Source organism: Pseudoliparis swirei, chromosome 20 (assembly GCF_029220125.1).
Source record: "Pseudoliparis swirei isolate HS2019 ecotype Mariana Trench chromosome 20, NWPU_hadal_v1, whole genome shotgun sequence".
NCBI classification, from domain to species: Eukaryota; Metazoa; Chordata; class Actinopteri; order Perciformes; family Liparidae; genus Pseudoliparis; species Pseudoliparis swirei.
In genome coordinates, this window is record NC_079407.1 from 6,710,340 (window position 1) to 6,737,663 (window position 27,324).

The 27,324-nt window shown below is 46.3% G+C and overlaps 1 protein-coding gene across 1 annotated transcript in view; it reads left to right on the forward strand.

Annotated features, from left to right (window-relative positions):
- The first annotated feature begins 3,879 nt into the window (after positions 1-3,879).
- clmpb (CXADR like membrane protein b) overlaps positions 3,880-27,324 on the forward strand; it is a 68,169-nt gene continuing 44,724 nt past the window's right edge. The window contains exon 1 of the mRNA XM_056441370.1: positions 3,880-4,209. Within this exon, the coding sequence (XP_056297345.1) occupies positions 4,161-4,209 (49 nt within the window). The 5' untranslated portion in view covers positions 3,880-4,160. The remainder of the gene's footprint in view (positions 4,210-27,324) is intronic.

Sequence of the window (27,324 nt, forward strand, 5' to 3'; positions counted from 1 at the left end):
TGGATTTGATGCAGTCGTCTGCCTCGCCCTTTAATCAGAGCACGATAACATGTTCTTTAAACTCTATCCTTCGCTGCGTCATGTTTCCCGTGAAAGGCTCATAAATAAAACGAGGAGGAACATCCACTTTTTGAACTCGCGGGAGACGACGGGAAATAGTCTGACTCTTTCGCCCCTTTAGTGCAGGTTATACGCTCTGCGAATACGCTGAATAAAATAAAACAGACTGGACTGTGTAAAAAGCATATGTGCATATGACACCGGAGAAGGAAAGAAGCCGTGTGCAGTCGACTCCGTGGGCTCTCTCCACGACATGGCTCTGCTGCTCAACGCGTGCCTGACTGGTTATATATGTATAAAGGGAGGCTGAAATAATGAACATTGACCTGGAGTGCATTTGTTTTATTGGCTTTAGAATGAGCTGACAATGTAAATGTTCCAATGGTGGGCTTGCACGGTACCGGAGGGAAAGAGTTTTACTGACCCATAAACAAACATCAGATTTGGATCAATAAGCCGAGTGGCCAATGCCGCCTTGAGACGCTCACCATAAATCTCCGAGGGCCGCCTTCTCCCTCATTAAATCATAAAGGATCTGCGAGCCGTGAAACACCGAGGGTGAAGCATCCCAGTGGTTGCTAAAAATAGAGAGGCCGAAACAGAAGAGGGGTTTTTTCTTCTTTTTCTGCCCTTATATCCATATTGTTACTCAAAAATCCTTTTAACTCTCCACGTTTCTCATTCTCCAAGGTCAGCGGTCAGAGTATAAAGGCCAAATCCGGGCATCCCGCTGGTGTGTGTTCGCAGGGTGTCGTGTCGTGCGTCAAACAAAACATGGACACGTCCCTGTGATGTCACGGTGAGGGAGATACAGCTGTTCTTGAGGATGGGAACACTCACCGAGGCGCTCCATCTCTGCCCGGAGGTCGGAGGAGCGTCTCGATGGCCACATTTAAATTGCAAATCCACTTAAAAGTACACAAGTCAAGAGTGCTCCTCGCTAAAATGCAAGCTGTGTTGGGTCTGGAAGATTTCTTCAAAATCATGGACCTTGCACTTCGGAGGATTACGTTTTAATCCGCACAGTGAATTACATGTATTCTAAATCACTATATTTCCCCTAATATGTCATCGTAATCGTGTTTACAACTGGTCGTATGTCCTCGGTGCGGTGAGAAAGTGGTCTGCGGAGGTGGCTGTGTTCTTGTTGATGTGAAACTAATCAGGGAGAAAGAGCACTTTCCACACTGGTGACTTTTCAAGGCCCCGCGTGGTATGAATATCAACCATCTGCGAGGCCATCTGCATCGGGACGCTATATCATGCACCGAGGCCAAGCCACCAAACGCAGACAGCCTTTCCTCCCATGGCGCTAGCTACACTGCTGGTGAGACAAGTAACACATCGGAGAATCACCGCCATCAACTGTGGATCTGCCCCGTGTTTTATATCGGCTTGTCGTCCCTTGAGTGAGTGAGGTCCACTTTTTAAAAAGGCAATCATGATAACCTCAGTGCGATGCAATGCACTGTACGCCTCCCTGTATCCAGACCGTATGGTGCACCTGCTTTGGGGATTGAATAGAGATGAAACACATGTTGGCCATCAGGTGTGTTTTCAATCAAGGGCTTTTATCAGAACTCTGATTACAGGGGGGACCGCGGTGATTGCAGGGGCAAACACATCTGTTACAAGCAGCCGCCCGTCAAAGCTTGACAGCTGATTTTGCGGCAGGTTTCGAGGTAGTTTTTTTCCCCTTCTCTTTTGTGCTTTACTCCACTGCAGCCGCCTCCTGAGAACTCAGACGTCTGCGGAAGATGAGTTGCAATGAGACCGGGCCCTTTTAAAAAATATTCAGCTGGAAATACAAAAGGTAAACAGAGCAACACAAGCAAAGAGAGAGAAAAAAGACACAGGCGAGTGTCATCGTGAACAAAGTATAGGCGAACTCACAGGACCGAAGGCATCACGCCGGCGAGCTCTGGAGTAATGTACGCGTGTCGCCTCCCACTCTGTGTTTCATCAGCTGCTCTCTGCTTACATGTGTTTCTTCGTGTCTGCAAGGAAACCGAGAGAGATGGGGCTGGTTGTGTGTGTGTTTGTGTGTATGTGTGTGTGTGTGTGTGTGTGCGCGTGTGTGTGTCTACTTGAGCATGTGGGAAATTTGTTCAAGCTATCTAGTTATTGGAACGGAAAGGAACAAAGGAGGGCTGGTGCTGAAGAGCAGGCCACTGGAGGGGGAGAGAGGGAGAGTGAGAGAGAGAGAGGCCACTGGCGAGTGAAAAAATCCTTTTGTTATTTCTGTAGATTGTTGTGCCGCAGACGAGGGGGGGATTCATTTGTCTCAAGGTCTGAAAGCAGCCATCAGCAGAACTCCCCCTCGCTGCTTGTTTACCTAACACTTGTAAAATGTCTCACCCAAAGCCAGTGACGGGATGCATTTTGTGGTAAAAGAGCAAACACAACATGCATTGTGTTCACAGCAGATCCTTAACGTGCTGTTGATCACAAGCAATGCGTCGTAACGGACTGCAACATATAAATAGACGAGAATATACATTGTGTTTTTTAATACGTCGTGCTTTTGAATTTTGGACATGCTGGGGTTTTTTCTTCTTGTTTCCTGACGTGAAATCATTCCAGATTAGCCTGACTGTTAAAGTCCTTTAAAAAATGGAGGGGAAAAACGGATAACAAGACTAATCTGTCGTCTTTATTACCATTAGTGTTGAATTGCGTGCAAAACAGAAACATACTAGATCCGCGAATAACAACTATATTGATTATCAATGAATCTGCAGAGGATTTCCTGTATTCATTTATGAATCATTTGCTTTAAATGTCAGACGAACATAATGCAGAGCCCAACGGGATCAACAAATACGGATATCCTTCACTTCCCTTTCGAATCACACGAGGCAAAGAAAGGCAGCAGCATCTTTAAATTTAAAAAAACATTCTCTTGTAAAGGAGATTTTTAATATCAATGAGGCATTTCCTGGTTAAATAAATTAAAAATTAAAATTTATATTGTACGGATTATTATCCCAGCGATTAATCAATCAACATCACAATAGTTGCCATTTCCTTTTCTGTCAACTCATCGATTAATGATTCATCATGTCAGCCCTAAAAGGTACAGTGCAGCTGTTAACAGAATCTATCATGGTAAAGTAATGGAATATAGTGTCATGTGATCAGATTGCAAAATACCTTTAGTATAGCATTTTCCCTTTGATAATATGGTCAAATCTAGGATAAAAAAGTCTCACTATAAACCCTGTGACATTATCTATTAGAGAAGTGGTTCTTAAATGGGGGTTACGTGAAGGCACTCTATAGGCTACGTGAGATTAAATATATATATTTAAGATTACCATCCATCAAAAAATACTTTGAAAATAGTTATTTAATAAATATTCAATAAAATATAAGTGTAAGTTCATAAACTGAATTGTATATATTCTATATCAAATCAGACACGGCTTGCAAAATGCTGTGTATTACATCTGTTTGCACTGGGGTACATTACTGAAAAAAAGGTTGAGAACCACTGTATTATTAAAGGATATGTATTTGCTCAGAACCAGATTTTACATTCATGGCAACATAATTCCATTCATGTCAATGAAATCAGCTAAACAAGAGGTCATCCTCTCAACAAGCCTTTTAGTGCTCGTTGCAGGATGCTCGGACTGTGTAAGAGAACTTCCGACTCTAGAGGTCTCCATGCATCCTTCAGCATCCCCTCATCATCCACCTATTCGCCCTCCTCCTCCTCCTCCTCCTCTTTGGCATTGTGTGCAGGCGGAGGAGGAAAAGGAGGAGAGACCGCTGAGGAGGAGACAGAGGGGACCCGGAGACAACACGTCCCACGCCAGCGCCAGACAGCCAGGGAACTTTGATCTGACGCCAAGTCGCCTGAGTCTGAAACTGACGATGAAGAGGAAGAGCCACGTTTCTTGTTCCGCTCCTTGGGAGGCTTAGAGAGAGATATGCCGGCCGTGTTCAACATATAGTGTGTCCTTGGACTCTTGTGCTCTGTGAAGGTTTATTTCCTCTGATTTCGCTCCTCTATTCGCCGATGCTGCCGCTTCGGCCAGCCGAATGCACGTGAAGGCGGTCTGAGCGCCGCGCATTGTTTTCCAGCTCCGTTGCATATGGGATTTCCAGCCGTGATGTCTGCAATATTCCGCTCTTTGTTTCTGGGTAAGTCGACTTCTCATTCCCGTAGAAGAACAACGCATGCGTTCCAGAAAGCAGCGCAGCGTGTTCGCTTCACGGTCGTCACGGACGATGTTCGGACTCGGGACGCCGCTCGTTTATTACGTTGATAACGATATTGATGAAATCTCTCTCTATATATATATATTTTATATATATTTGTAGTTCAGGACGTCCTTAAGGACACATCTGGCAAACCAAACGTCAGCCTCGATCCAGAATGATGTCAGATTATATTTATTTCTCTTGATTTTTTGTGCAGGCTTGCGCTATTGGCCATATGTTAAGTAATTGGTATTTATATTTCGCCGTTATTTTTTGAAAAAGAAAATGATAACGCACAAGTCAACCGCGGTTTGCACGGCTGCTCTACTTAAAGGGGATAAAGTTCACCTGACCCCTCCCTTTAGATCTGCGACCAGCATTCACATCTATTAAACATAAATCTATTGACAATACTTTCTCTTTAAAAATAAAAAAAAGAGATGCTGCAGTTGAACAAAATACATTTTACTATATGTTGACAAAACAAAAACAAAAAGAAGAAAAAAAGAACATACCAGTACAGTAACAACTAAAGACTCCACAAGGGTTGATATTTTCATATATGCTGTTTATTACTGGTTTCCTGAATATCATTTTTCATATTGGAATTTGTTGGGATCATTTGTTTGAAAAAAAAAAAAAATTAATGGTAAAACGTTGTTATGATCATAAATGAAGCTCCGTTTGTCTATTTATGTCATCAGCACCACTGGTGCTGTTTCCAACACGGCTTTTCTAAGCTCCAGTATATCACAGTAATGTACGAATAAGCGGCATTCCACGTTCCAAGCTATTGAGGGATTGTGTAATTCCACTGCGACTTCACTTACTGGAAGTTACTGTAGCACGGAAAGACGGGGCGTAAAGATAACTTCCAGTAAGAGGTTTCACCCTCTGTTTTCTCATCACCTGCAGTGAAATCCCGACATGAGCCGGGTTTAGCCGGGGTTAAACCAGAGTTTTTGTTTTCGAATAAGGGTGCTTGGTGTGAGAAAGTTTGGAAACCCCAGAGTTAAAGTAACAGCAGTTGAGAGTGGTCACATGAGGAGAAATACAACCGAGAGCTGGCGGCTCGCCTGCTTTGGTTTGAGTCCAAAAGTCGTGCTCGTTGTTCGTGGCGTCGCAGTCTGGAGAGAAATCTAAATCGAGTCTTTTATGTGTCATCTTTCATTTGTAGCATTATTTGCTTGTGCTGGAACGAAGGCTTGGAAATGCCTCCGGAGTTTGTGGTCTCCGGCACCCATTATTCAGTTGCTTATGTATTGCAGTGACCCTTCAGGACAATACATTGCACCTTGCCTAATGCATTCTGGGAAAGGCTCCAGTCCCCCTGTGACCCTGAATCAGATAAGGGGTAAAGAAAATGGAAGGATGGAGATATTATGCGGACCTGCATACAAGCTGACCTGTCAAGCTTTACATTGGTCAACCAGTGAATCCACAGTATGTGCTCCGTGGTGCGGGGGAGGGGGGGGGGGGGGGGGCTGATCTTGTGCAAACAGCTGACTCAGCAGCGGACTCTGCAAAGCAATATGTATTTTGGTGTCAGCCATCGAACTGGTTGTTAGATTATGATGTGATTCGAGCTAAAAATGTAGATTATCTAAATAGCAGTTCCCTACTGATGATGATGATGATGATGATGAATTTTTCGAAACACGACCGATTCTTAGCTGGCACAGCTGAGCCAGCGAAATCACGGTGAACACATTACACCGGAAATCACCCAGCAGTATCATATCCCCTAATATTTATGATAACGGTGCGCTTTTCTTAAAATAGCCATCAGGCCGTGCCTGGAGTATTAAATGGCTTGTTGTTGCCATGGTGAGGCATTTTTTTTGGGTGCCCTGTCGTGGTCGTGTCACATGATATGACGATATGATCAATGCAGCTGAAAACAATACCATAAGGGTCACTGTCCGGTACAGGACAGCAACCGGGGTCATGTGTCTCATCCGAGAACAAATGAGTTGCCAGTCAGCCGAAAGAGCTGAAGCTTTTTCCGGCCGGGTTGCTCTGCTGCACTCGACTGAAGGACATTTTCCAAAAGTTATATAGCTCATATTAGTTCAAGATCAACAGTAAAGAGAGGAAGTGGCTGTTTTATTATAAAAGAATCGATAGTCATTAATAGGGTCTCATTTCCTTTTTATTTGGCTGTGGCCTTGCGAGTTCTGAGACATCCTTAATTTAATATGTGCTGGAGATGTAATACCCACTGTTCACATTACAGATAAGTAGCACAATTAATTGCCACAGGGAGCTTCGTAGCTCGATAGGAAGTAAGAAACGGAACAAGGTCAAATATTGTAAGAGAGTAACCCGCGTGGTAGATCCATCCAGGTAAAGGACAACGGGTGATGGATCGCCGATCTGTCCTTGAGGAACGATTAATAGATTCTGAGCGAGGGGATTTGAAAATGACTGTCCAAGAAGCAATAACATCGTGGAAGTCACTTGACAGAAATGTAATTGGAAAGAATGAGCAGCCTTTACGTGAGATACGAACCTCTGCTCTCCGGCTCGGCTGAGTCTTCATCTTGCATCCACGAAGACGATGCAATGCGAGCGATCGCGGGAACGTCTTGACGCGATATACACGTGAACGACAATGAGAAGATGGTGGTGCCTGGGCACGCCCGCTCGTGTTAGATGTAGATGAAGAGAGCAGTGGCTCCAAACAGAAACTCTGTGCCCATTCTATATTTAGCATGTCTGCCGGGGTAGGCAGAGGATCTCTGAAATGTGAAGATGACAGGAGCCTCCTGAGCCAGAGGTTATGAAGTGACATCTCGATGAGTTGGCGGCTGAATCACACTCCCACACACAACCGGCCGCACACTCCTGACATTCCTGCAAAAACCTCGGGGACATTACGATATTTGACATCTAGTTACCATACATTGGTTTTGATCTCCCGTTGATGCGCGTTATTCTTCAATGTTAGCGCGCGGCGTCCTTTAGAAGTACAAACACAGCTTGGAATATATATATTTTTTTTTTCGTTTCGAGAGAGAACGTGTGATGAGTTTTGGCAGATCGGCGTTAAGGGACGCGGACGTGCGCGGTATTTAAAGCATTCGTCGGTTAGGGGTGTAGCCCTGCAGCGGCGTAACCTTCGTCTCACATTGGAAAAGCGCGGACCTTTAAATGAATCATTGGTTGGTCGAATTCATTGAACGGATTTTGCTTCATAAACGCGATGCAGACACTTTACGGCACACAACACAAAGGGACAACGCATCGCAATAGTTGGGTACAAAGGAATCGGCGTGAAGTGGATGGTGCATTCAAGCTACACGAGCTACAGATGTGGCTGTTGAGGGAAGAATAGCAAACAGCTGGCGGTGCATCGCTCCAGATAGTTAACCGACTTCCACCGACAGTGTCAGCGATTCGACATGCAGAACAAAGTGTAAACAGATTTCCCTTCCCTTCAAGAAAGGATTTTATTGCGCAAAACAAAAGTTGCAATACTTTAACGGCTTAGCGAGGACGGAGCACTCTGGGAGACGACGCCTCCACCGAGGGTGGTAGAAGAGGCCTGCAGATGAGCCCGGAGGTCAAGCCGTCCTCAGAACAATTGACCCATATCACCATATCATTAACAGACACTGATTTGCCTTCTCAGCACTCCCCTCCCCCACCCTCCCCGATGTGTACAGCCTTTGAATGACAGCGTGCTTCCCTGAATAACAAACCGTCCTCCCTTTGTACCTGAGGGATTCTTCACGTTTCATTGATTTTAGTGCTTTTAGTCCGACGGCCTTTCCGTTCCGTCGCAGTGAGCTGGAGGCCAGTGTTGTGTATGTGAAAGTGTACCTCCTTTGTACTATAAGTGCTCTTATTCCCACTACTTGAGGGCTCACGCCGGTTGATTTCTTTTAACAGCAGCCGAAGACATCCGAGGGGGAAAATAAAGGTTGCGCTGGCGGAGCGAACGCGAAGGGCTTTCTTGAACGCATCTGCCGTCTCAACAATACCTCTTTGTTCGACGTTCGCTTTGACGTTCTCCCGGTGCGTTCCTGCCACGCCCGTTCTATCCAAGCTGTCCAAGCGCGGGGGCCTCTTGGCGCTCGCATCTTGTAAAACACGGGACACATGCGTCGACAGAGCTGGGTTTGTGTGGAGTTTCTGACCGATGCGCCCTCCCCCTTTTCATCCTTTACTGGGAAAATGACTGCCAGATTATTTTGGAATGTATGAACGGGAACTGCCTCTTTCACTTTACTGCTAATCTTTGACAGATGTTTCGGGAGAGGCTCACATTCACATTAACTGGAGCCACATGCACAGTACACACAGGGCATTACACTGCACTAGCATACTGCTCTACACAAACAATTATAGGCAGAGACACGTTGTGCAGATGCACTAATACACACTTATATGACAACTGCCAGCTGTTGTGTACAATAGGTAAGCTAATTATCAGAATTTCAAATGTTGTCAGGAAGATCACATAAGGAATACACATTTTATTTAGTTTGCTATTTATTTGGGGTAATAGGACCTCTAATCTAACCATCTAATAATTTGAGTCATTTAATAAATTCCAGGCATGTCAAATTAAATCAAAGTAATTGTTTCTTAACACATTTTAGTAAAACGCATACGCCACAGGCTGTTGCGACGTGAGGATTTGTGACTGTTGTTCACGGTATTGTAAGATGCATTGTTTTGCTTTGATTAGCATGTCCTATCTAATTCAGCATTTAGTTTTATTAGGCAACACATTTGAACTGATCAGCACATTATGAAAACACATTGCCACCGTGAGGCATCAGGGCTTGTTTTAATCTAGCAACTACAAGACAGCAATCACAATAGCAATCATACTCCAAAATAACCCTTCACCTCTTGAATCGCTTGACCCCACTGCCCACTGACCGACCTGAGCCGAAATGGATTCAGTTACCCATGTCATGAACATGATTGTGTCTCCAGATAATAGTCTGGGCAATACATTATGGATTCAAGAATGTATTTGTAATATGCCCATGAAATGCCTCACATGGAGTCCAAACAAATGTATAAATGATGCTAAAAATAAGTAAATTAGGATCCGCCGGGCCAAAACTTAAACGAGTGGTCTTTTACGACCTCGGTTAGTCACTGTTAGACACTAAAACGTTGCATTTTCACCTTGTTCCCTGTAATCTCTTCAGACATGGCTATTTCCGACAAAGGGAGGATTTTTGTCGTATGTGCAGTTTGAAAGTCAATGGTGCATGTGCGATTACAGCTTTCTATTTTCTTAGGAAATGCGAAGCAATTTGCTGCTTGTGTGCAAAACTATTTGAATCAAGGTCTATGATTGTTTTATGTCGGCATTGGGGAGATCTAAGAGCGAACAAAGCGGTGAGATAAACGCCGATGCTGTCGGCGAGCTGGAGCATGGAAGTGTCTCCCATTGATTCCCCCCCCCCTCCGATGGGTGTGTCCTGATATGAATTTCTTAGCAGATATTGACATAGTTGGAAATAGGATTCCATCTGTCGCCGGGCGAGTGGTCCTCAGCGTCCAGAGCAAAGGTGATGAGAATGCATACATCTTACGAAAATACCATCGAAATTGATTTCTTCTTCTGCCTTTTTTTTCTATCTGGGGTAGGGGGCTGCGATGGTATCATCCGTGGTGCTTTCAAGTGCGTTCTGCCTTAGTGGAAACTGGCAGTGCGGAATAAAGCTGGCATGCTTGTCTTCTCTAAGCAGAACATGCTTTTGATGTGTGATCACTGTCTCTGAAACCAGGTATATCTCTGTTTCTGCAGCGCTCTCCAACTGGGCAGGAAAATAAAAACAGCTCGGAAAACCCCAAGTCCCCTTTGCTCAGGTGTTTTCTTTTCCCGCTTTCAAGCAGCTTAGCATAGCGCTTACATCAATGACACAAAGGAAAGAAAGAGCAGACTCTTGATCAAACATTGACACCCAACGAGCAGCACAGGGGTGACATTCAGCAGCGGTCATGCCTGTGTGTATCTCCTCTCAGAAGCTCGTTCAACACGGTAACCCGCGACTGATCGTGTTGAATACACGTCGAGTCGAGATGATAAGAAGCCATTCTCTTAACGGATCGAACCGTTTGCTGCGGTTACTCCAACGGACACTTTCAGTGAGTGACATGGGGAACCCTAGTAAACCGTCAATATTTGAACATGTCTTACTGAGCACTTTAATTAGTCATGGGGTGCACCTGCCAGACCCCCGACATGCGCGGCATCTCATCTCCCGCTGTGATTATTGATTATCACGTCCGGACAACAACTTGGACATTCAAACAACTTCTCGCTGCTGAGATGAGAGTCAGCAAGAGAGCCAGACTGGCGACTCCATGGCGTCCTCCTCTGCGTGGGGGCACGCAACGCTGATGGAAAGAATTTGCAAAGTGTGCATTTATTGCATTCCTTCCAGTGTGGCGCCGACGCACAAAACATTGACTTGCCTTCCACTCTGCGTGGCACTCCGCCGTAATACAATCCCCAGAATTGATTGCGCGAGGAATAAAAGAAACTTGCGGTGCGCCAAATAATGGCAACCCAGGCAAGTATTTGTTTTTGTTTTTTTGTTGCCCTTCTTCCTCTCTCTCTTTTTTTTCCCCAATTGGTAGCTGACTGAATGAACGGGAGCAAATGTTCCACGTCGCTCTATTTAGACGCCTGCTGTTTCTTTCAATTTGAAGCAGTTTATCAGCCCAGCAAGCAGGACACTCCATTAGGTGTTTTGAACTTGCATGCTCCATTGTCTCACTCCATTTCCTCTTTTGCTTGCCGGCTTTCCCTAAAGCGTTAGTGGCTCTAATCAGCAGAGGCCCCTCCTGCCCTTTAAACATTTATCTTCAGATGCTTTTGGTCGTCACCGAGCAGCCTGGAGAGACTTAAAGATGGATGGTGTTTGGAAGGGAGGGGAATTTGGTGCCATTGATTAGAGTGGCGGAAGACAAAGTGGTCACCTGCACAAGACCCCAACGCCATCTGGAGGATCCTCTCCCACTCTTAGTGCATGATCGCTGAAGTCAGCACTCGGCAATCTGTCCAATTTAGATCTCGGCTGTGTGTGAGAAAAAAAAGGATTTCATTTTGGTCGGGGGGGGAAACGATGCCGCAGTAACTTCAATGTGCTTATTCTATTTATTGCTAGTAAAAAAAACGTTGGAATTATCTCTAAAGCAGTAGAAGATGGGCAATTTTGCTGATTCATTATGTATAGGATGAAATCCTTCGTTGTCACGAGGAACTGTAGAAGCAATAACTTAGGCCTAGTCTTGGTTTGCCTGTTCCGTTCTCTTGCAGTGGATGTTGCGTGACAAATGGTTTAATTACCCAACCGCAATGCCGGGCCGTTTGGTCTTTCATTGCCCAGAGAAAACATTGGAAAGTGAATATCGTTGATCAATTGCCGGGTTGTCCACAAATTAGGATGCGTAATGGCGCTGATTGCTCTCCAGCTCTGCCGTCAGTATTTCAGAGCCCTCTTTCAGGTCGGAAAACTTGAGCTCGGGCTGTGGTCAGACTGCAGTTTATATTTGCTAAAAAGCTTCTCCCCCCCCAGCCCTCACTTACCCCTCTTCCCCTGCAAAGTGGTTCGGCACAGATGGCACCACCACCTTTGATTTTTCCGACTCGTTAGACTTGACTTGTTGATGAAATGGAGCCTTTACGCTCTCCTGCCCATGCAGATGTGCAGCTGTATATATTGTCTAACGTAGCCTTTGTCATAACTGGGTTAGCTTTGTCTGGGCATAAAATCATGGAGTGTGTTTGTCCTTGTTACTGCAACTAAACACTCACACACAAACTCTCTCTCTCTCTCTCTGGTGCTCCTGTGGTTGTGTACACTCACTGCAGTAATGGACTGTACCTCAGAGACTCGCGAAATGATGCCAACAGCTCTCCAATCATAACTCGCAGCTCATTCAGTGAGGGTAACGACATGTTTCCTCCATTTGTTTTCGTCATCTCCTGCATTTACTGTTCAGCGCACACTTGCTTAGCTCGGCCCCATCAGGCAGTTTGTCAGGCCCGATTTACAGATCACCACATCTCTAGTGAAGAGACGGGCCCGGGCTTCAAACTGCGTTCCAGATGCCTGTCAGGGTTTGCCGTTGTTGTCCAAACGGTCTCACTTTGAATGAAATGGTCTTATTATGGTTTCTGAATGAGGCCGGCGATGCTTTTTAGTGTGTGAATGGTGCAGTCGTGAGTGAAAGACGGCTTTTATGTCTCTCAAAGTCATTAAACAAGAGGCTTTTTTTGGAGCCCACGTCTTTTTCTCAGCAGCAGACATCATTTTTTAAATTCTGTGTGTCTTTCTCCAAGAGGGAAATCAAGAGTGTTGGCATTTGACTTGATTTGCTGTCTGGGGTCCAACGATGCCAGCGAGGAGGAAATAGCAGAGTTTGCAAATTCAGGCTCTTAAAATAATTAAAGTTGGCATGATGACGCTGCTTTCGTGACGGGACCACGCTCGAAAGAAGACCGAGGCTTTGGGACTTACCACGCAGCAACAGCGAGCTGTGTTATACTCTGAAATGACGAATAATGAAGGTTAGATTGTACAGTGTGCAGATAAAATGAAATGACATGCATAACGCTGTCACTGTGGAGGGAAACAAAGCTTTTGGCCACTGACCCATCTGACTAAAAAACAAAAAAGTGTTCCATTAAGGAGAGGGAGATGCTGTTTACTCTATTAACCTTTCCTCGCGGTCGGACTCTTGACATTGAACAATGTGGAAGAGGCCGACTCCTTGCTGGCGCTTTTTGCTAATGAGGCAATTAAGTGTATCCTGCCTTGGCTGAGCGAGGGGCAGAGAGAGCAAGGCCAGTCGTATGCTGTCTCAGCAAACACCAAGAATCTTCGGCGTGCCGCAGTCAGAATGCATAACAAGCCCCTTCTTTGTTGTCGTTGCGGTCCTCCCCCGGTCAGCGCGACCCTCGGCTCCGCCGGGGATCACAGGCGGCATCGGGCCGCGTTTATTGATTCATGTGCGCTCGATCACAGCAAAGGAAAATGGAAGACAAACATTGAACTCAAATGACGGGCGTGCTCTTCGTTGTTAGCTGTTGCCGCGCCGTGATGGGCCGACAACATGCTTGCACATCGTTTTGGGATAACACGGCTGCAATGAAATAGTGTACCGTTGCTTTAACTGCGTGCGCTACACAGTTCAGAAGAAATGCTGCATGGTCTCCTTTGTTAATGCTTCACAGTGCTTCCAAAGCAAATTATTTCACATATCCGAATTACATTTCAACAGTGAGTGTGTATCAGCCCGATGCCCTTTTCATGTATTAGCCTCTGTGCGTCTGGTTCACTCGAGTACATACCATGTTTATTTTATGTGATGAGTTATTCATGCCTCTAAAAGAGCTTTTGCTGGTTGACAGACTGAGAGGCGGTTCGGCTACTGAAGAGCGGTGTACATTGTGGCTGGAGTGAGGATGTAGCTCTGATCCGAGTCCCACAAGACCTGTGAGGAAAAGCAAGGTTACGCCTCTCTTGTTTCACCTGCATGCTGATAGCTAGAAGGCCGATCCCCCATGAGTGGCAGGAGGAAAGTGAAAGATGTGGATGTACAAGCATGTGCCCGCATACATGATCGCGTGTCCGTCAACGTGTGTGTTTATCATAAAATGGCACTTCAGGTGCTTTCCAGGATAACATCGAATGAAGTTAAATGTGCTGATACACGCCATGCAAAAAAACACCCAATTAAATAACGGCAATTAGCATGTTTCCTCCCGCTCCGATTAGTGGCTGGCTGCTACGGGCAGCTGAGAAAAGGCCCAGCATCAGGGCCGAAGTTAATGTGTTTAAGGGATGCACAATTCTAACGAGCGATAACGGAAGGTTTACGGCTGCTCAGAAGGGATTAGGGGACATCGTTGGCTGTCTTAAAGCTCAGGCTTAACCATCATACTTTTTTTTTTCTTCATCTTTTTTTTCTCCCTCTTCCATCTCTTCTCTCCGGTAATGAATCACAAAGTGTTTCCTGACACAAGGCGTGAAAAAAAAATAAGAACGCCTCACTCGGCATTGGAACGAAAGAACTGCCGCTCATTAGCGGACGAAAGGTGTACCGAACCGTCACGCAATGGCGGTCTTCTGAAGCTTCCGCGACAGTACGTGTCTGCCGCAACTGATCGTGAAAGTCGTGAACTGATCGCTTGCGTGAGCTGGCCACGGTGTGCTTAAGCTCCACGCAACACTGTGGCTCCCTCAGGCATCAGATGTCAGCCCTCTTGTGCAGCTTGCGCTGTCCACTTTAACATATTTGCCTTTGCCATGTGACCGGATCAATACCGAGAGATTACCTCTGCTCGGGTGTGAGACGCTCATGACTCTGAAGTGGCAGGAGTGGAGAATGACAGAGCTGGCGGTTTACAGTTACAGGACGCTAAAGATGCATCGTGGCAATGGCGCCAGGAAAAAGTGCACAGTTGGCAACGGACCGCGTGTGTTAGAATGACTGACACTGGACACCACGGGTTTCATATTTATTTACCGCGAAATATGCTGAATAGCACCACCATCACACACTCACGGTGTTAAGCTCGGTCCAGACTTCATTCTTTGGCTCCACACGGACTTGAGAGAGAGTCTCAAAAAACAGAAAGGACTTTTTTTCCCATTCAATATCCAGCTCACATAGCAGCAGCAGCAGAGGAAGAAGTCGACGGGACGCTCTTTTTATGCTTGTATTGTATTTGAACTAATGTGCCGGAGTCCCATTTAACACATTCTGTTGACTATATAACAGGGTGACCAGATTTGAGTTTGTGAAAAATGTGAGCGATTCAATATATCTCTTGTTCTGCCTGTTTTGTGATATACATGCCTAAAAGGTGCCTAATATTTCTAGACTGAAATAATATCGGCATTATCAATATTATAACTATGAGGATTTTTTTGTGTGCCTATTTTGTGGAGCCCCCTCAGGACTTGGTGCCCTACGCACAGCGCGTAGTGCGCGTTATGGGAGCGGCGGCGCCGAACTAGTTTGTGGAAGACCCAGAGAAACACGAATATCCGGCGAAGCAAAATCCCGGACGTTTTTGGAATCCCCGCCGGACGCATTTTTTAGCTCTCAAAAAGAGGACATGTCCGGGGGAAAGAGGACGTCTGGTCACCCTATGTATGCCGACACCGGCCTTTTAGCGCGAGCTCGCGGCCTCTCTCGTGAAGACGGATAGACCTGGGCGCAGTTCGTCCGAGGCGAAGTCAACAGCGGCGTCACTCTCCCTCGTGCCCCGCCAAGTGTTTCGGGAGCCATTTCCGTCGACGAGCAAGTTAACACCGTTTTGTCGCCTGCTAACTGAACCACGCGAGATTTTTTGGGGAAATCACAAGGCATCAGCGCCAGCGCATTTGGATTATTAACGAAAGTTATTGTGTTGAGGCATGGAGCTCTCCTTGCGACCTAGTTACTTCACTTCTCCATTGTCCTCTTCTTAGCCAGACCAACTACATGCATATATGTACCTTCGGCAACAGATTTAATGGAATGAGTGGGGGTCATACAGAAGGTGGGGACGACAGGCTTTCAACCTGCACTGACCCGTGTTGAGACACCGTCATATACCACTGCACACGCTCTCTTCTGAACGCCACATCAATTTACATTTGGATTATGGTATTTCTTCAACTGTAGTTTGGCTCTAGTAATCCCACTTGTTCTATATTTATCACATCTGTCACAATCTACAGCTTTATATTTGATTGTAGAGCATAACAACTTTTTGGGGGTCTTTCTTGGGGTTTGCAGACCCCTAATGTTCTCTGTCTTGCCATTGTTTGCCTATAAATGCCACTGGAACACATTTGAAGTATGAATGATGTTTCACTAGAGTGACCAGCATGGTCATTAATCCTAATATTTGGACTGTAGCAGCCATCCACTCCCAGCCGTGGCTTGACTACAAGTAATCATAGCCATACCGATTTGTATAGTGCTGCAAGAAAAACACTACAAGCGCAGGAGCTCTGTCCATCAATCTAGGAGGCCTGGCATTTGTTTCCTTCTCTCCAGCCCCATGTTGGATGACTTTACATGACACACTACCCCCATCCTGAGGGAATATGTTTATGAGCCCTTCCTCTGACCGTCCCAATCCCCTCTCCGTCTTAGAAGACGAGGGGTCTGAGCGGATGGAGCACATACAGCTTTCCCGCCGCAGGGTCTTGATGGATAGCTACTCAGCCTCCCCCTCCTCCCCCCTCCCCTCCACCCCTTTGCTCACCAGAGGCCGGACATCTTTCTCCCTCACTGGCCGCGTGCACCTTCATCTGCATGAGGACAGTCAGGGATCGCTGCTTTCTGTGAGCTCAGCAGGGCCGAGTAGGAGTATTTGATTAGGTGTAATGGAATTACAGTAATCTGATTCCAAAAAGATGACATCTGTAATCTGTTGCAGTTACTGTAAATATGCAGTAATCAGATCATGAATGCTTGTGATGTTTCAGAGTTGCCATAGCTCAATACAACTGTGGCATTTCAATTGTGGAACTTCCTCACAACTTGCAGAATTGTCGATTAATGTGAACCCTTCTCAGCCGAATGCTTCTCCAGGACTGCGACGTGAATTAACTATTCAAGCAGCATTACTGGTTACACATTTTCTGCAGGTAATCAGCACTTTAGGTAATTGCCTCTGCGTGTGCAGTAATCTCCCTAACCCTCATAACTGGTGTTGCAGTTGAATGGTGGTGATATGCGGGGGGGAGGGGAGGATGGATGGACACGTTGGTTGAGGTAGAGTATTATAGCATCAGGATGACCCCAGGGCCTTACTGCAGGCTGCTGCTCGGTCATAGAAGGAATAAACGCTGCAGGGTGCTCCGCGTGGCAGCGCACTGCTGAGAGAGAGAGAGAGAGAGAGAGAGAGAGAGAGAGAGAGAGAGAGAGATAATCTGTCATTGATCCTGTGGCATTAGCCTTGGCTGCAGTCATAATGAAGTCAGTGCTTTGTGCTCTATTTGTGAGTGTGTATGTGTGTGCATGTGTGTTTGTATATATAACTGACAACCCCTGCAAATATCTGCGTCTGGGGTGTTTATATCTCAGTGATTAATTAGAACTCATGTGGACACAAATAAATCACTCAAAGCGTGTATTCACATGTTTGTGTGAGTGTGTGTGTGTCTGCATTGCCCCAGATGGCCTTGTGTGAGCATATTTGTAGTGTGTGCATACTGGATGTGTGAGTATCCCCAGATACCTTTGTGTGAACATATTGCAGGGTTTGCATTGTCATCGTGTGAGTATACTGTGCATGTGAGTGTGTGTGTGTGTATATAAGAGTTTGTGTGAGCAGTGATGAAACAGGAGGGGCTGCTTGGCCACTCATCCATCATCTCACCCCCCCCCTGGCCCGTGGTGGCCTCAGAGGAGCGCGGCGCTGTCACGGTGACATTGGGCTCATTTTGGACGAGAAAAATGATGCATCCGCTCCCCGCGTCAGCCCCCCCACAGACACACACCTCCTCCAGCCAACCCGCAGTAACAATCCCTCCGCCCGTCTCAGACTGCTTCCCCCCCCGCCGTCAGCTTTGCGTCTCCAGCGGGGCAGTGTGCTAATCAGAGCCTGCGCTCTATCGGAGAGGCCCTTGTTTGTCCAGGGTCGTTTCGCGAGGCGGCTTCAGGTGGGTCGTCCACCTTCTCTGACCCTGCCTACTCCCCACACCCACTGCTGGATAACCTTGGAAAAGGGTGGTGGAGGGGAAGCAGTTGGGGGAGGAAAGGGGAGGTAGACCGCGGGAACGCTCTCTCTGCGCCGCCGTCCTGCGTCTCTCCCCTCGCTGGTAATGCATGTGGTGAGTCAGCATCAGCAGCTGCAGTATCCCGGCCCGGTCGATCTGTTTACGCTTCGTGACTCGGTGCGCAGTGTGTGTGTGTGTGTGTGTGTGTGTGTGTTTGTGTGTGTGCACGGGTCCTCCGACTCTCAGCACTGGCACACTAGTAGTCCAGGTGTGATGGACGTGGGAGCATCCTAAACAATCTAGTAACACGAGAGGGAATGAAAAAGAGGTGGCGGACAGTAGAATATACACAATGCTGCATAAATATTGGACGCAGTTGACGTTGCATTATTTTTCTTTCTGTGATTTTTTTAATTTGGGGAATAACAAATCCAGGAATAATGGGGGATATCGGGAGAGGGGGGAGGGAGTGCATCAGTACAGAACATTTTAAAGAATAATCATTTTTTTTAAAGCAAAAGACCTTTTTGTTAATTGTAATGCATTTGGTTGCAATGCACCAAACACTACGGCAGGTGAGCGCTGTGTCTCCTCCTGGGTGTGCAGGGTCTAATATAGTCTCACTCACCTTGACACTATTGCATTTTTATAATGCTCTCCTCCCAATCCAAGCTTAAGTCAATGATCTAACATGTCATGGTATTAATAATGCATGTTGCTCACCTTGATGAAGGAAGGTTGGTGTCCAGAAGGGATCTCGGAGATCAAAACTATTGCGGATACTGCGGAGGAGCAGCTTCTCACTAAAATGAGAAAAGCTGGATCCACCTTAAAAGGTCAGTCCACCTTAAGGGAGCCTGGGCCAAAGTTGTCGCTAACTTCTCTTTAATCAAAAGGTTGCAAGCAAGACATGGGACCTTTGGGCTTGGGTCTCTCTCTCTCTCTTTTACTCTCTCTCTGCCTCTCTCTCTCTCTCTCTGGACTGCACACATCCTATTACACACATAGTTATGTGAGTATGCTGCTTGTAAAACACAGTTTTAAAAACAGCCAATAGTTTTATGAAAAGGAATTCCCTTAAGCTCAGTACAGACCGTGACTCTCGGACATCGTGCAGCCCGATCGAGACACTTGAATACTTCTTGCCAGTAACACGCAGTGTCACGTTCTCTCTTATCAAGAGTGAGAAAGACGAAGTGTGTGTGGCGCATGAATGTACAAATCAATGCTGTGTGTGTGGCTGCAGTGCACGCTTTGCATTGCAGGTAGGCACTGCACAAAGCCCGGGATCCTCTGAGGATAACTTATACAAGGCTAATAATAACTATGTTAAACAATCACATTAGTCCATAGTCGTACACAAACAAACACACACACACACACAAAAGACGCAGACTGTGAAGGCACTGATAAACACATGCAGACATAGCTCGACCACCAGCTCCCATTATGTAACCGCAGTCAACACATTTTAATGTCATGCCTCCCGAAACGGCACCTTGTTGTCGGAGGAAGGGGGGGGGGGAGGGGGAGAGAGATACAAAAGGAGGAGAAGAAGAGGGAGATGGGAGAGAGGCATAAAAGGAAAGAGCGGAGGGAGACAAGGAGAGACAGAGAGGAATATACGGAGGGGGAGAAAAGGGGGTCGAGGGACTGCAGCATGTTTGCCCTCCTCGTCTCTTTCCTCCCGCGTCTGCAACTAAAACAGTTGCTCATCAGTCCTGCAACTTCACACACAGAGACAAAGAGAAACACACACAAGACACACACACACACACACACACATTCACTGTATACACGCACACATCTACTGATTCTCCAGCCGAGGCGCACGCAGACGCACACGCACAGCTTTGCCTCAGTAAGCATCCTTATAGATCGCCATACACTCAAAGAAATGACTCATTGGATGAACTCAATTAAATTGTTGGCAGGTTTTCCATCCAATAATTATATGCAACTCCAACTCAAATTTAGCACATCAGTGCAATACAATGTAATTAAGTTAGTCCAACTCATTTGTATCAAATACATCTAAAATAAAATAACGATATTCATTAAATTAAATTAATTTGTGTTTGTCCAACTCAAAATATAAACTAACTAAGAAAATATGCAAACTCCACACAGAAGGAACACCCCGACTGGGAATTGAACCCACAGACCTTTGGCTTTGAGGCGACGGTGCGAGCCACTACACCACCGTACAGCCCTGAAAGTGTCTCCACCTTGTAAACAACTGATTTTCAGCTGGCGCATGCGCAAAGGGTAGTCCTCAATGAAACACATTTATTTTGAGTTGATATGCACACCATCTAACCTAAATAAATCTAATAAATGAAAGAATTCATACATTTTGTGTTCCACCCATTAAATATAAATATCTATTTTTGTAATTGATTTATTTAAATGTATAAACTATATTTAAATGTGTCACCTCGAAGAAGGGCTTGAATCGTTTTTGTGAGTGTAACCTAAATAAATCTAATAAATGAAAGTATTCATACATTTTGTGTTACACCCATTCAAAATAAATATCTTCGTTTTGTAATTGATTTATTTAAATGTATCAAACAATATTTAAATGTGTCACCTCTAAGAAGGGCTTGAATCGTTTTTTTGAGTGTAGATAACCTCCCTAGTCGACAATAGCATCAATAGCATACATTTGGATCCCAACAACAACAACAACAACAACAACAGCAGCAGCAGCGATGGACAGCCATGTCCTTCCCTCAACCCACGTCAGCACATTGTCCCCTCTGCGGCTCTTCTCCAAAGGGCGGCATGCATGCCGGGTTGGTATTAGATTGATCAGCCTGTTCTGACGCTGCTGATCAATTGCCATCCGTCGTCCTCTATCGGGGATCTAGTTTCCTCCTTTTGCCTGTAGCAGCCCGCCCTTCGACCTCATATTCACGCCTGACCTCACCTGTCCCTAAGTCAGGACGCAGGTCGTAGCCTGTTATTAATTTCCATGACCTCGATAACTTTGAAGTCCTATTGAGCCACCGGTCAGTGGTGTATCTGTATTGTCTTTCATCCAGCACTGAGAATAACTTCCTTCCTGTGCAGGGGATCAATAACGTAGCATAGGCCATAAGGAATATTACGCCATTTTCGCTATAATGACAAGATTCGGGGGGTGAATATATGCAAGCCAGCCTGGAATCAATCGCGCTAATGTAAATGTGAACCCTCCCTTCCTGTTTCCATGATTGTATTGTGGTTTGTTGATGTACATTTCTATACACTGAAAGCAGATTTGTTTCTGAGTTATCTGCACTGAAGGCATTCTACTGTGCGTGCTTACAAATAGGACTTTCCTTTTGAAGATCACAGACAAGTAGTATGACGCATGGCTCCATGGACTCTTATCACAGCCTCGCACCAGGAAGGAATGTTGAATAGCATATTTCAATCATTCTGTCACGGGAGAACTCTAATCTTTTTCTTCTGCATGGCATATGTCCTTCCACTTCCAACTAATCCGTATTACGCCTCAGAAGCGAAGGTCATTGTCAAAGCCGAGGGGTGATTCAATTAATCCACTTGTTTTCTGAATCCGATTTACCTCATTTTCCAAACTGGGGAACAATGTAGTGGCACAAAGACATCAAGATGATAGCGCGGCACACATTAAGAAAGGAGGGCCCCCGTACGCTGGAGAGGCTTCTATTATCTGTCGACATCATCTGCATCCCAGCTCTATCAGCGGGATTTCTCTAATGACTGCATTCAAAGCTATCTCTGCCTCGTGGAGAGCGAGAGTGAAAGTGAGAGGAGGTAAAAAATATATGTAAATGGCACGGTGTCTCTTATTCATGAATCGATCTGCGCCGTTGCAGTACGAGCCGCGGTAGCAAAGCGAGGACCAGTGCCCCGGTGAGCTGCGGCCGGCCAGCCAGCCTCAGTGAGTTACGCAGTGCAGTGGCATACGATCGACTTCATTAGCCGGTCCCTCCCTTCAAGGGGATGGGTTATTTACTACTGCACCGGGCAGCGACAGATGCTCCATAGATATTACACCGTGGTGATTTTCACAACTGCAAATAAGTGTGTGTGTAAGTGGGGTGAACGTGTGCCTGTGTTTCAGAGGCAAAGCTGTTTGTGTCAGCAGATCCGGCTGTATTATGAAATGTCCTGATTTTGAATTTTAGTTCAGCGGATGCAAAATATCGTGATAGAAACGAAGTCCAATTGTCAGTGAGGGTACGTATACTGTATGTGGGATTGGTTTTTTTAACTGTAACTCTGCATGTCGGCTCACACACATTAATGCACATCCCTGCTAATGCGTTATGAATGTGTGTGTGGCCATCCGTTTGTCACGCAAGTCTGCATTCATGAATATTTGTTCATAGATTTATTAGCGCGTGTGCCTTTCAGTACATTAGCCCAACCATTAGCGTCGCCCTGTCCCATCCGATCACTCCCTTCTGCCTTATCATCACATGTGCACGTGAGCAGCTAATAGTCGTCGAGGGAAAAGGTGGGTACGTTATTATTTTTTTAGGTTGGGAGTTATTTCCGGTAGCGCGAGAGCTTATTGTCATGAGATCATGAGATGGAGAAAGCATTTCACGATGCAGTCAGAGATTGAAGGACAATCAGAGTATGACGGTTGTGTAGAATGTGATATTTAACCCTTTCAAACTTTGCTTTTGTAGTAAAAAAAAGTCCACGGGCAAGGAATAAAATCCTTCTTTATCGCTTGTTTTATCCAAACAACACTCTAAAACCTTTAGCAGACTAAAAATATGAGCAAATATTTAGAATGCACGCTTAAACATGTCTTGAATGAGCCACTGTTAAAATGCTTTAGCTCTTAACCTCCCTCTCACAAATGAACCAGGCAGTTCAAATGTGCAGACAAAATGTGATAAAATAAAACGAACCAACAAACAGCTGCCTAATAAAACACTTCTGTGTTTGATGTAAGTAAGAAGACACATTGCTGCTAAAAGTTCTGCATTGCTGCGTGCACGTTTTCTGCTCCGTGCCAACACAAAGCCCAAAATACAAAGTGGCCCAAGCAACAATTCAGAGCGATTCTGTGGCACAGTGCAACACCAGCTGATTGGAGGACATTATATGGATCTATATGAAATGAAAGCGTAACATTTCCTGTCCCGATACGACCTGAACCTGCAGTATAGAAACCACAAAACTACTGGAAGTTTGGGGCTGCGTACAGTGAAGTGTGTCATAACACAGAGAACTAGAATGGGCACTCGGTAGAGCGCATACCTTCGCATATCACAAGATTGGGCATTGAATTATGAACATTTTGGCATTAGTTGCATGCCAATTGGACAAAAATGTATCGTGCTATGGTAAAAAAAGAGTTTGACCTTTCCATGACCTTGACCTTGACCTTTGACCCGATTGATCCCAAAATCTAATCAAATGGTCCCCGGATAATAACCAATCATCCCACCAAATTTCAGGCGATTCAAGAACATTTTGACCTGTTCATGACCTTTGACCTTGACCTTTGACCCGATCGATCCCAAAATCTAGTCAACTGGTCCCGGATAATAAACAATCATCCCACCAAATTTCATGCGATTCGGTTTAATACTTTTTGAGTTCTGCGAAAGATTTTGACCTGTTCATGACCTTTGACCTTTGACCCGATCGATCCCAAAATCTAATCAACTGGTCCCCGGATAATAAACAATGATCCCACCAAATTTCATGCGATTCGGTTCAATACTTTTTGAGTTCTGCGAAAGATTTTGACCTGTTCATGACCTTTGACCTTTGACCCGATCGATCCCAAAATCTAATCAACTGGTCCCCGGATAATAAACAATCATCCCACCAAATTTCATGCGATTCGGTTCAATACTTTTTGAGATTTGCGAATAACACGCATACAAATAAATAAATAAATAAATACACGGCGATCAAAACATAACCTTCCGGCATTTTCAATGCGAAGGTAACGAGGAGCCGAGAGAGAGAGAGATTTTTTTTGATTTTTGAAAAAACTTTATTTCAAACTGTGCACCACATAAACCAAATTGCAATCAACACAAAACTCTAACTGCAGCACCAATCCTGAAAAAGAAAATTGTTCATGGTGCTCAAGTTCTTTTATAACAAAAAAACAAAAGCTGCTCCCTGAGGCCAGGAGGTGTCCTGCCCTCAGTCGACCTCGCCTCTCGCCCTCTTCTCCGCGTCCTCCACCATCAGCACCTTCCTGAGGTCGCACAGGATCTTCTTCAACCTGAAGAACTCCTGCTGTGTGAAGGCTCCTCTCTCGTCCCTCATTGTGAGGAAGGTGGCAGAAGTATTCTTTCACCTGGACATGCCACATCTGCTTCGTCTTGCGGAGGAAGTCTTTCAACTCCTCCACACTGTAGTGAGGAAGAGTAGATTCCTCCTCCAAGCTGGACTCTGGCTCCGCCCCTCTCCTCTTCGACCTCCGTCTGCCCGCCGTCACCTTCTTGGCCTGTGGGTTTTCTCCTTCCTCCCTACTCTTCCTCTTTAGCCGGGGGACTCTGAGGCTCTCCTCCTCCCCCTCCATGTCCACCTCACTGAGTGTCCGACAGCACCACCTCTCTGGCACCTGCCCCCCTCTCTTCCTCTGACTCTCCTTTGTCCTCCTCTTCAACTTGTCGGGCCACCTCAGCCCCAGCCCCACCCTCTTCTCTCCTCTCCTCCTCACCCTCCTGGTCTGCGCCAGCCCCTCCCTCCTCTCTCCTCTCCTCCTCTTCTACCTCCTCACCCTCACCCTGCTGGCCTGTGACCGTCCCCCCCTCTCCCTCCTCACCTTGCTGGACTGGACCAGTGCCCCCCTGCTGGGCACCCCCCATCTCTGCCTGCTCTCTCTCCTCATCCTGCTGGGAGCCCCCAGTTCCTGCCTGCTCTCTCTCCTCCCCCCTCTGGGTACCTACAGTCCCTGGTTGTCCCCCCTCCCCCCCCTGCTGTGCACCCCCCGTGCCCTCTGCACCCCCCTGGTTCTGCCCCCGAGGAGCCGCCCTGCTGGTGTTCTGCTCAGCAGCTCTCCACCGGTGGCAGTCCCTGGCTATGTGCCCCTCTCGCCCGCAGATGAAGCACCTCCCGTTCCCTGAGGAGATGTAGATGGGGTAGTTGTGCTCGGCCACCCTGATGAACACCCGGAGGCGGAGCTCTTCTCCCCTGTTGTTCAGGATCATAGAGAGATGCCTCCGGTGGGACCACACGTGCCTCATCCGGGAGGACTTCCACCCTGAGGGGATCTTCTTCAGCCGGGACACCACCTTCCCGTGCTTCACCAGCTCCTTTAAAATCACCTCCTCTTTTATAAAAGGAGGCACGTTGGCCACGGTGACCCGGACCGACGGTGTGGCCAGCGGCGCCACCGGCACATACATGCCCCTGATGACCACCCCCGACACCACCACCTCGTTCACCTTCGTCACGCTGTCTAAGAACAGCACCACCGCTCCGTTCATACGGGCAGCGGACCTCACGCAGTCGTCGCCGACCACGTCGCCCACTGCCAGCCCCACCTCCTCCTCCGAGCACGGGAAACTCGGCGCCACTCTAATGCCGTGTGCCCGCGTGAGGAAGCTCATGTCCTCCATGACGCTAGCTCCCCGTTAGCTGCACGCCGCTAACGCGCACAGACACACAAACAAAAACCTCTGTGAACTCACACACTCACACAGACAGTCGGGTGAACCCACATACACTCACAACAAACATACCTGTAGACCCATTCACTCTTTAGCGTGGAAAAACCACCTTTAAACCAACAATGCTCCTCTGCTCCGCAATCACACGTCCTCTCACGCTGAGAGAGAGAGAGAGAGAGAGAGAGAGATCAGCACAAAGAAAGGATGAAAGGGAGAGCGAACGAATGTGGGGCAGACAAATAAACAGATAGCGAGTTGAAAGGAAGAAATGAGGGACACATAAAAAAAAAGTGCACATGTTTGAGAGTGTTTAGCGGGTCCTGTTGCGAAGCTCTCCGTCAGTCATAATAAAGTGGCCTAATGTACGATTAAAAACACCTGGAGCCCCTCCATCACTGATTAAGTCAAGCTTATAATCATCAGGGGGCAACTGCACTGCAAACCTAATAGCTGTGTGTGTGTGTGTGTGTGTGTCTGTCAATCCAACACCTTAGCTAAATATGGTGTGACCGAGGCAGAATGAGATCTCTCCAAAGCCGTGGACAAACGCCATACGAAGGACAACAGTTATTCCTCCGTGACGAGCACGCTGCATTTTAAAAGAAGCCGCGGTTTTGTTTTTCAGGATCTTTTCAAACCCATTTCTCAAGGGAGAAGATTTGAATTCGAAAGTTCTTGTCCCTTTGCGTCCACGTCTTACTCCTCCGCTCCAAAAATAATGGTTACGAATAAAACGGATTGCCGTTAGGTGAGGAAGTGCATGAATGACACATTTGTTTTCAGAGGAATTGGAGCGGATCGCCTGAGAGGAGCTGCATTTCACTTTTGACAGAGAACCGTTTCAACGTCAGATAGAGTTTGATAATGCACTGGCAGTATAGCTATAATAATAATAATATATTAGTGTTTATTTCAAAGCCATAAACAATACAAAGATGTGTCTGAAAATGGAGGAAAAAGTCACAATTGATAAACTTTGCTGGGGGAAATGTGGCACGACCGGGAGAAACCGAACCTCACGTGTTTCATCTCTGATGATAAACTACAAATGAAGTTGGAATGAGTGATGCTTCCAGGCTCTGGCCTGTGGACTGTGAGTATTATGCATCAAGTTGCATGAGGTATGTTTGCCTTGGACTCATATGGGGAAGGCCAGAAGCTTATCGTGAAAAGCTCACAAACTAAAAGAGCTCTATTATCCTCTCTGTTGTTCTCCAGGTCGTATCCAGGACCACATTCACGCTCGCTTGAGATTCTGCTTGTTTATGCAGCCGGCCTCTGGCGGCAGAGAAACTGCAATCAGCAGAGCTTTGAAGTCTTCCATTTTTCCTTGTGACTGGACGTCTTTCTCCTCTGCAGCCCCACCACCACCACCACCACCCAGGGTTTCTGCTGCTCCGGTTCACTTGGCAGAGCAACTCTGCTAAACAAACCTCTTGAACTCCGGCTGACTTTGGGGTTTCATTTAGACAAGCGAGCAGAGAGAATAATCAATCGAAAAACGTAGCGCACAAATCTAAATATTTTCTCGCCTCTGATTCTGGATGACGGATGAGCCTGAAGCACGGCAAGAGGGAACTTTCGCTGAACTACAGTTCCTTGATGAAATGACCGCATCCACTGCGATTGAGTCCGAAATTAATTATAACAGGGAATTTCATTACAGAAGAAAAACAAAGTGTATGCTCGGGGGCGGATGAATCACTGCCACTTTTCTTGGTTTA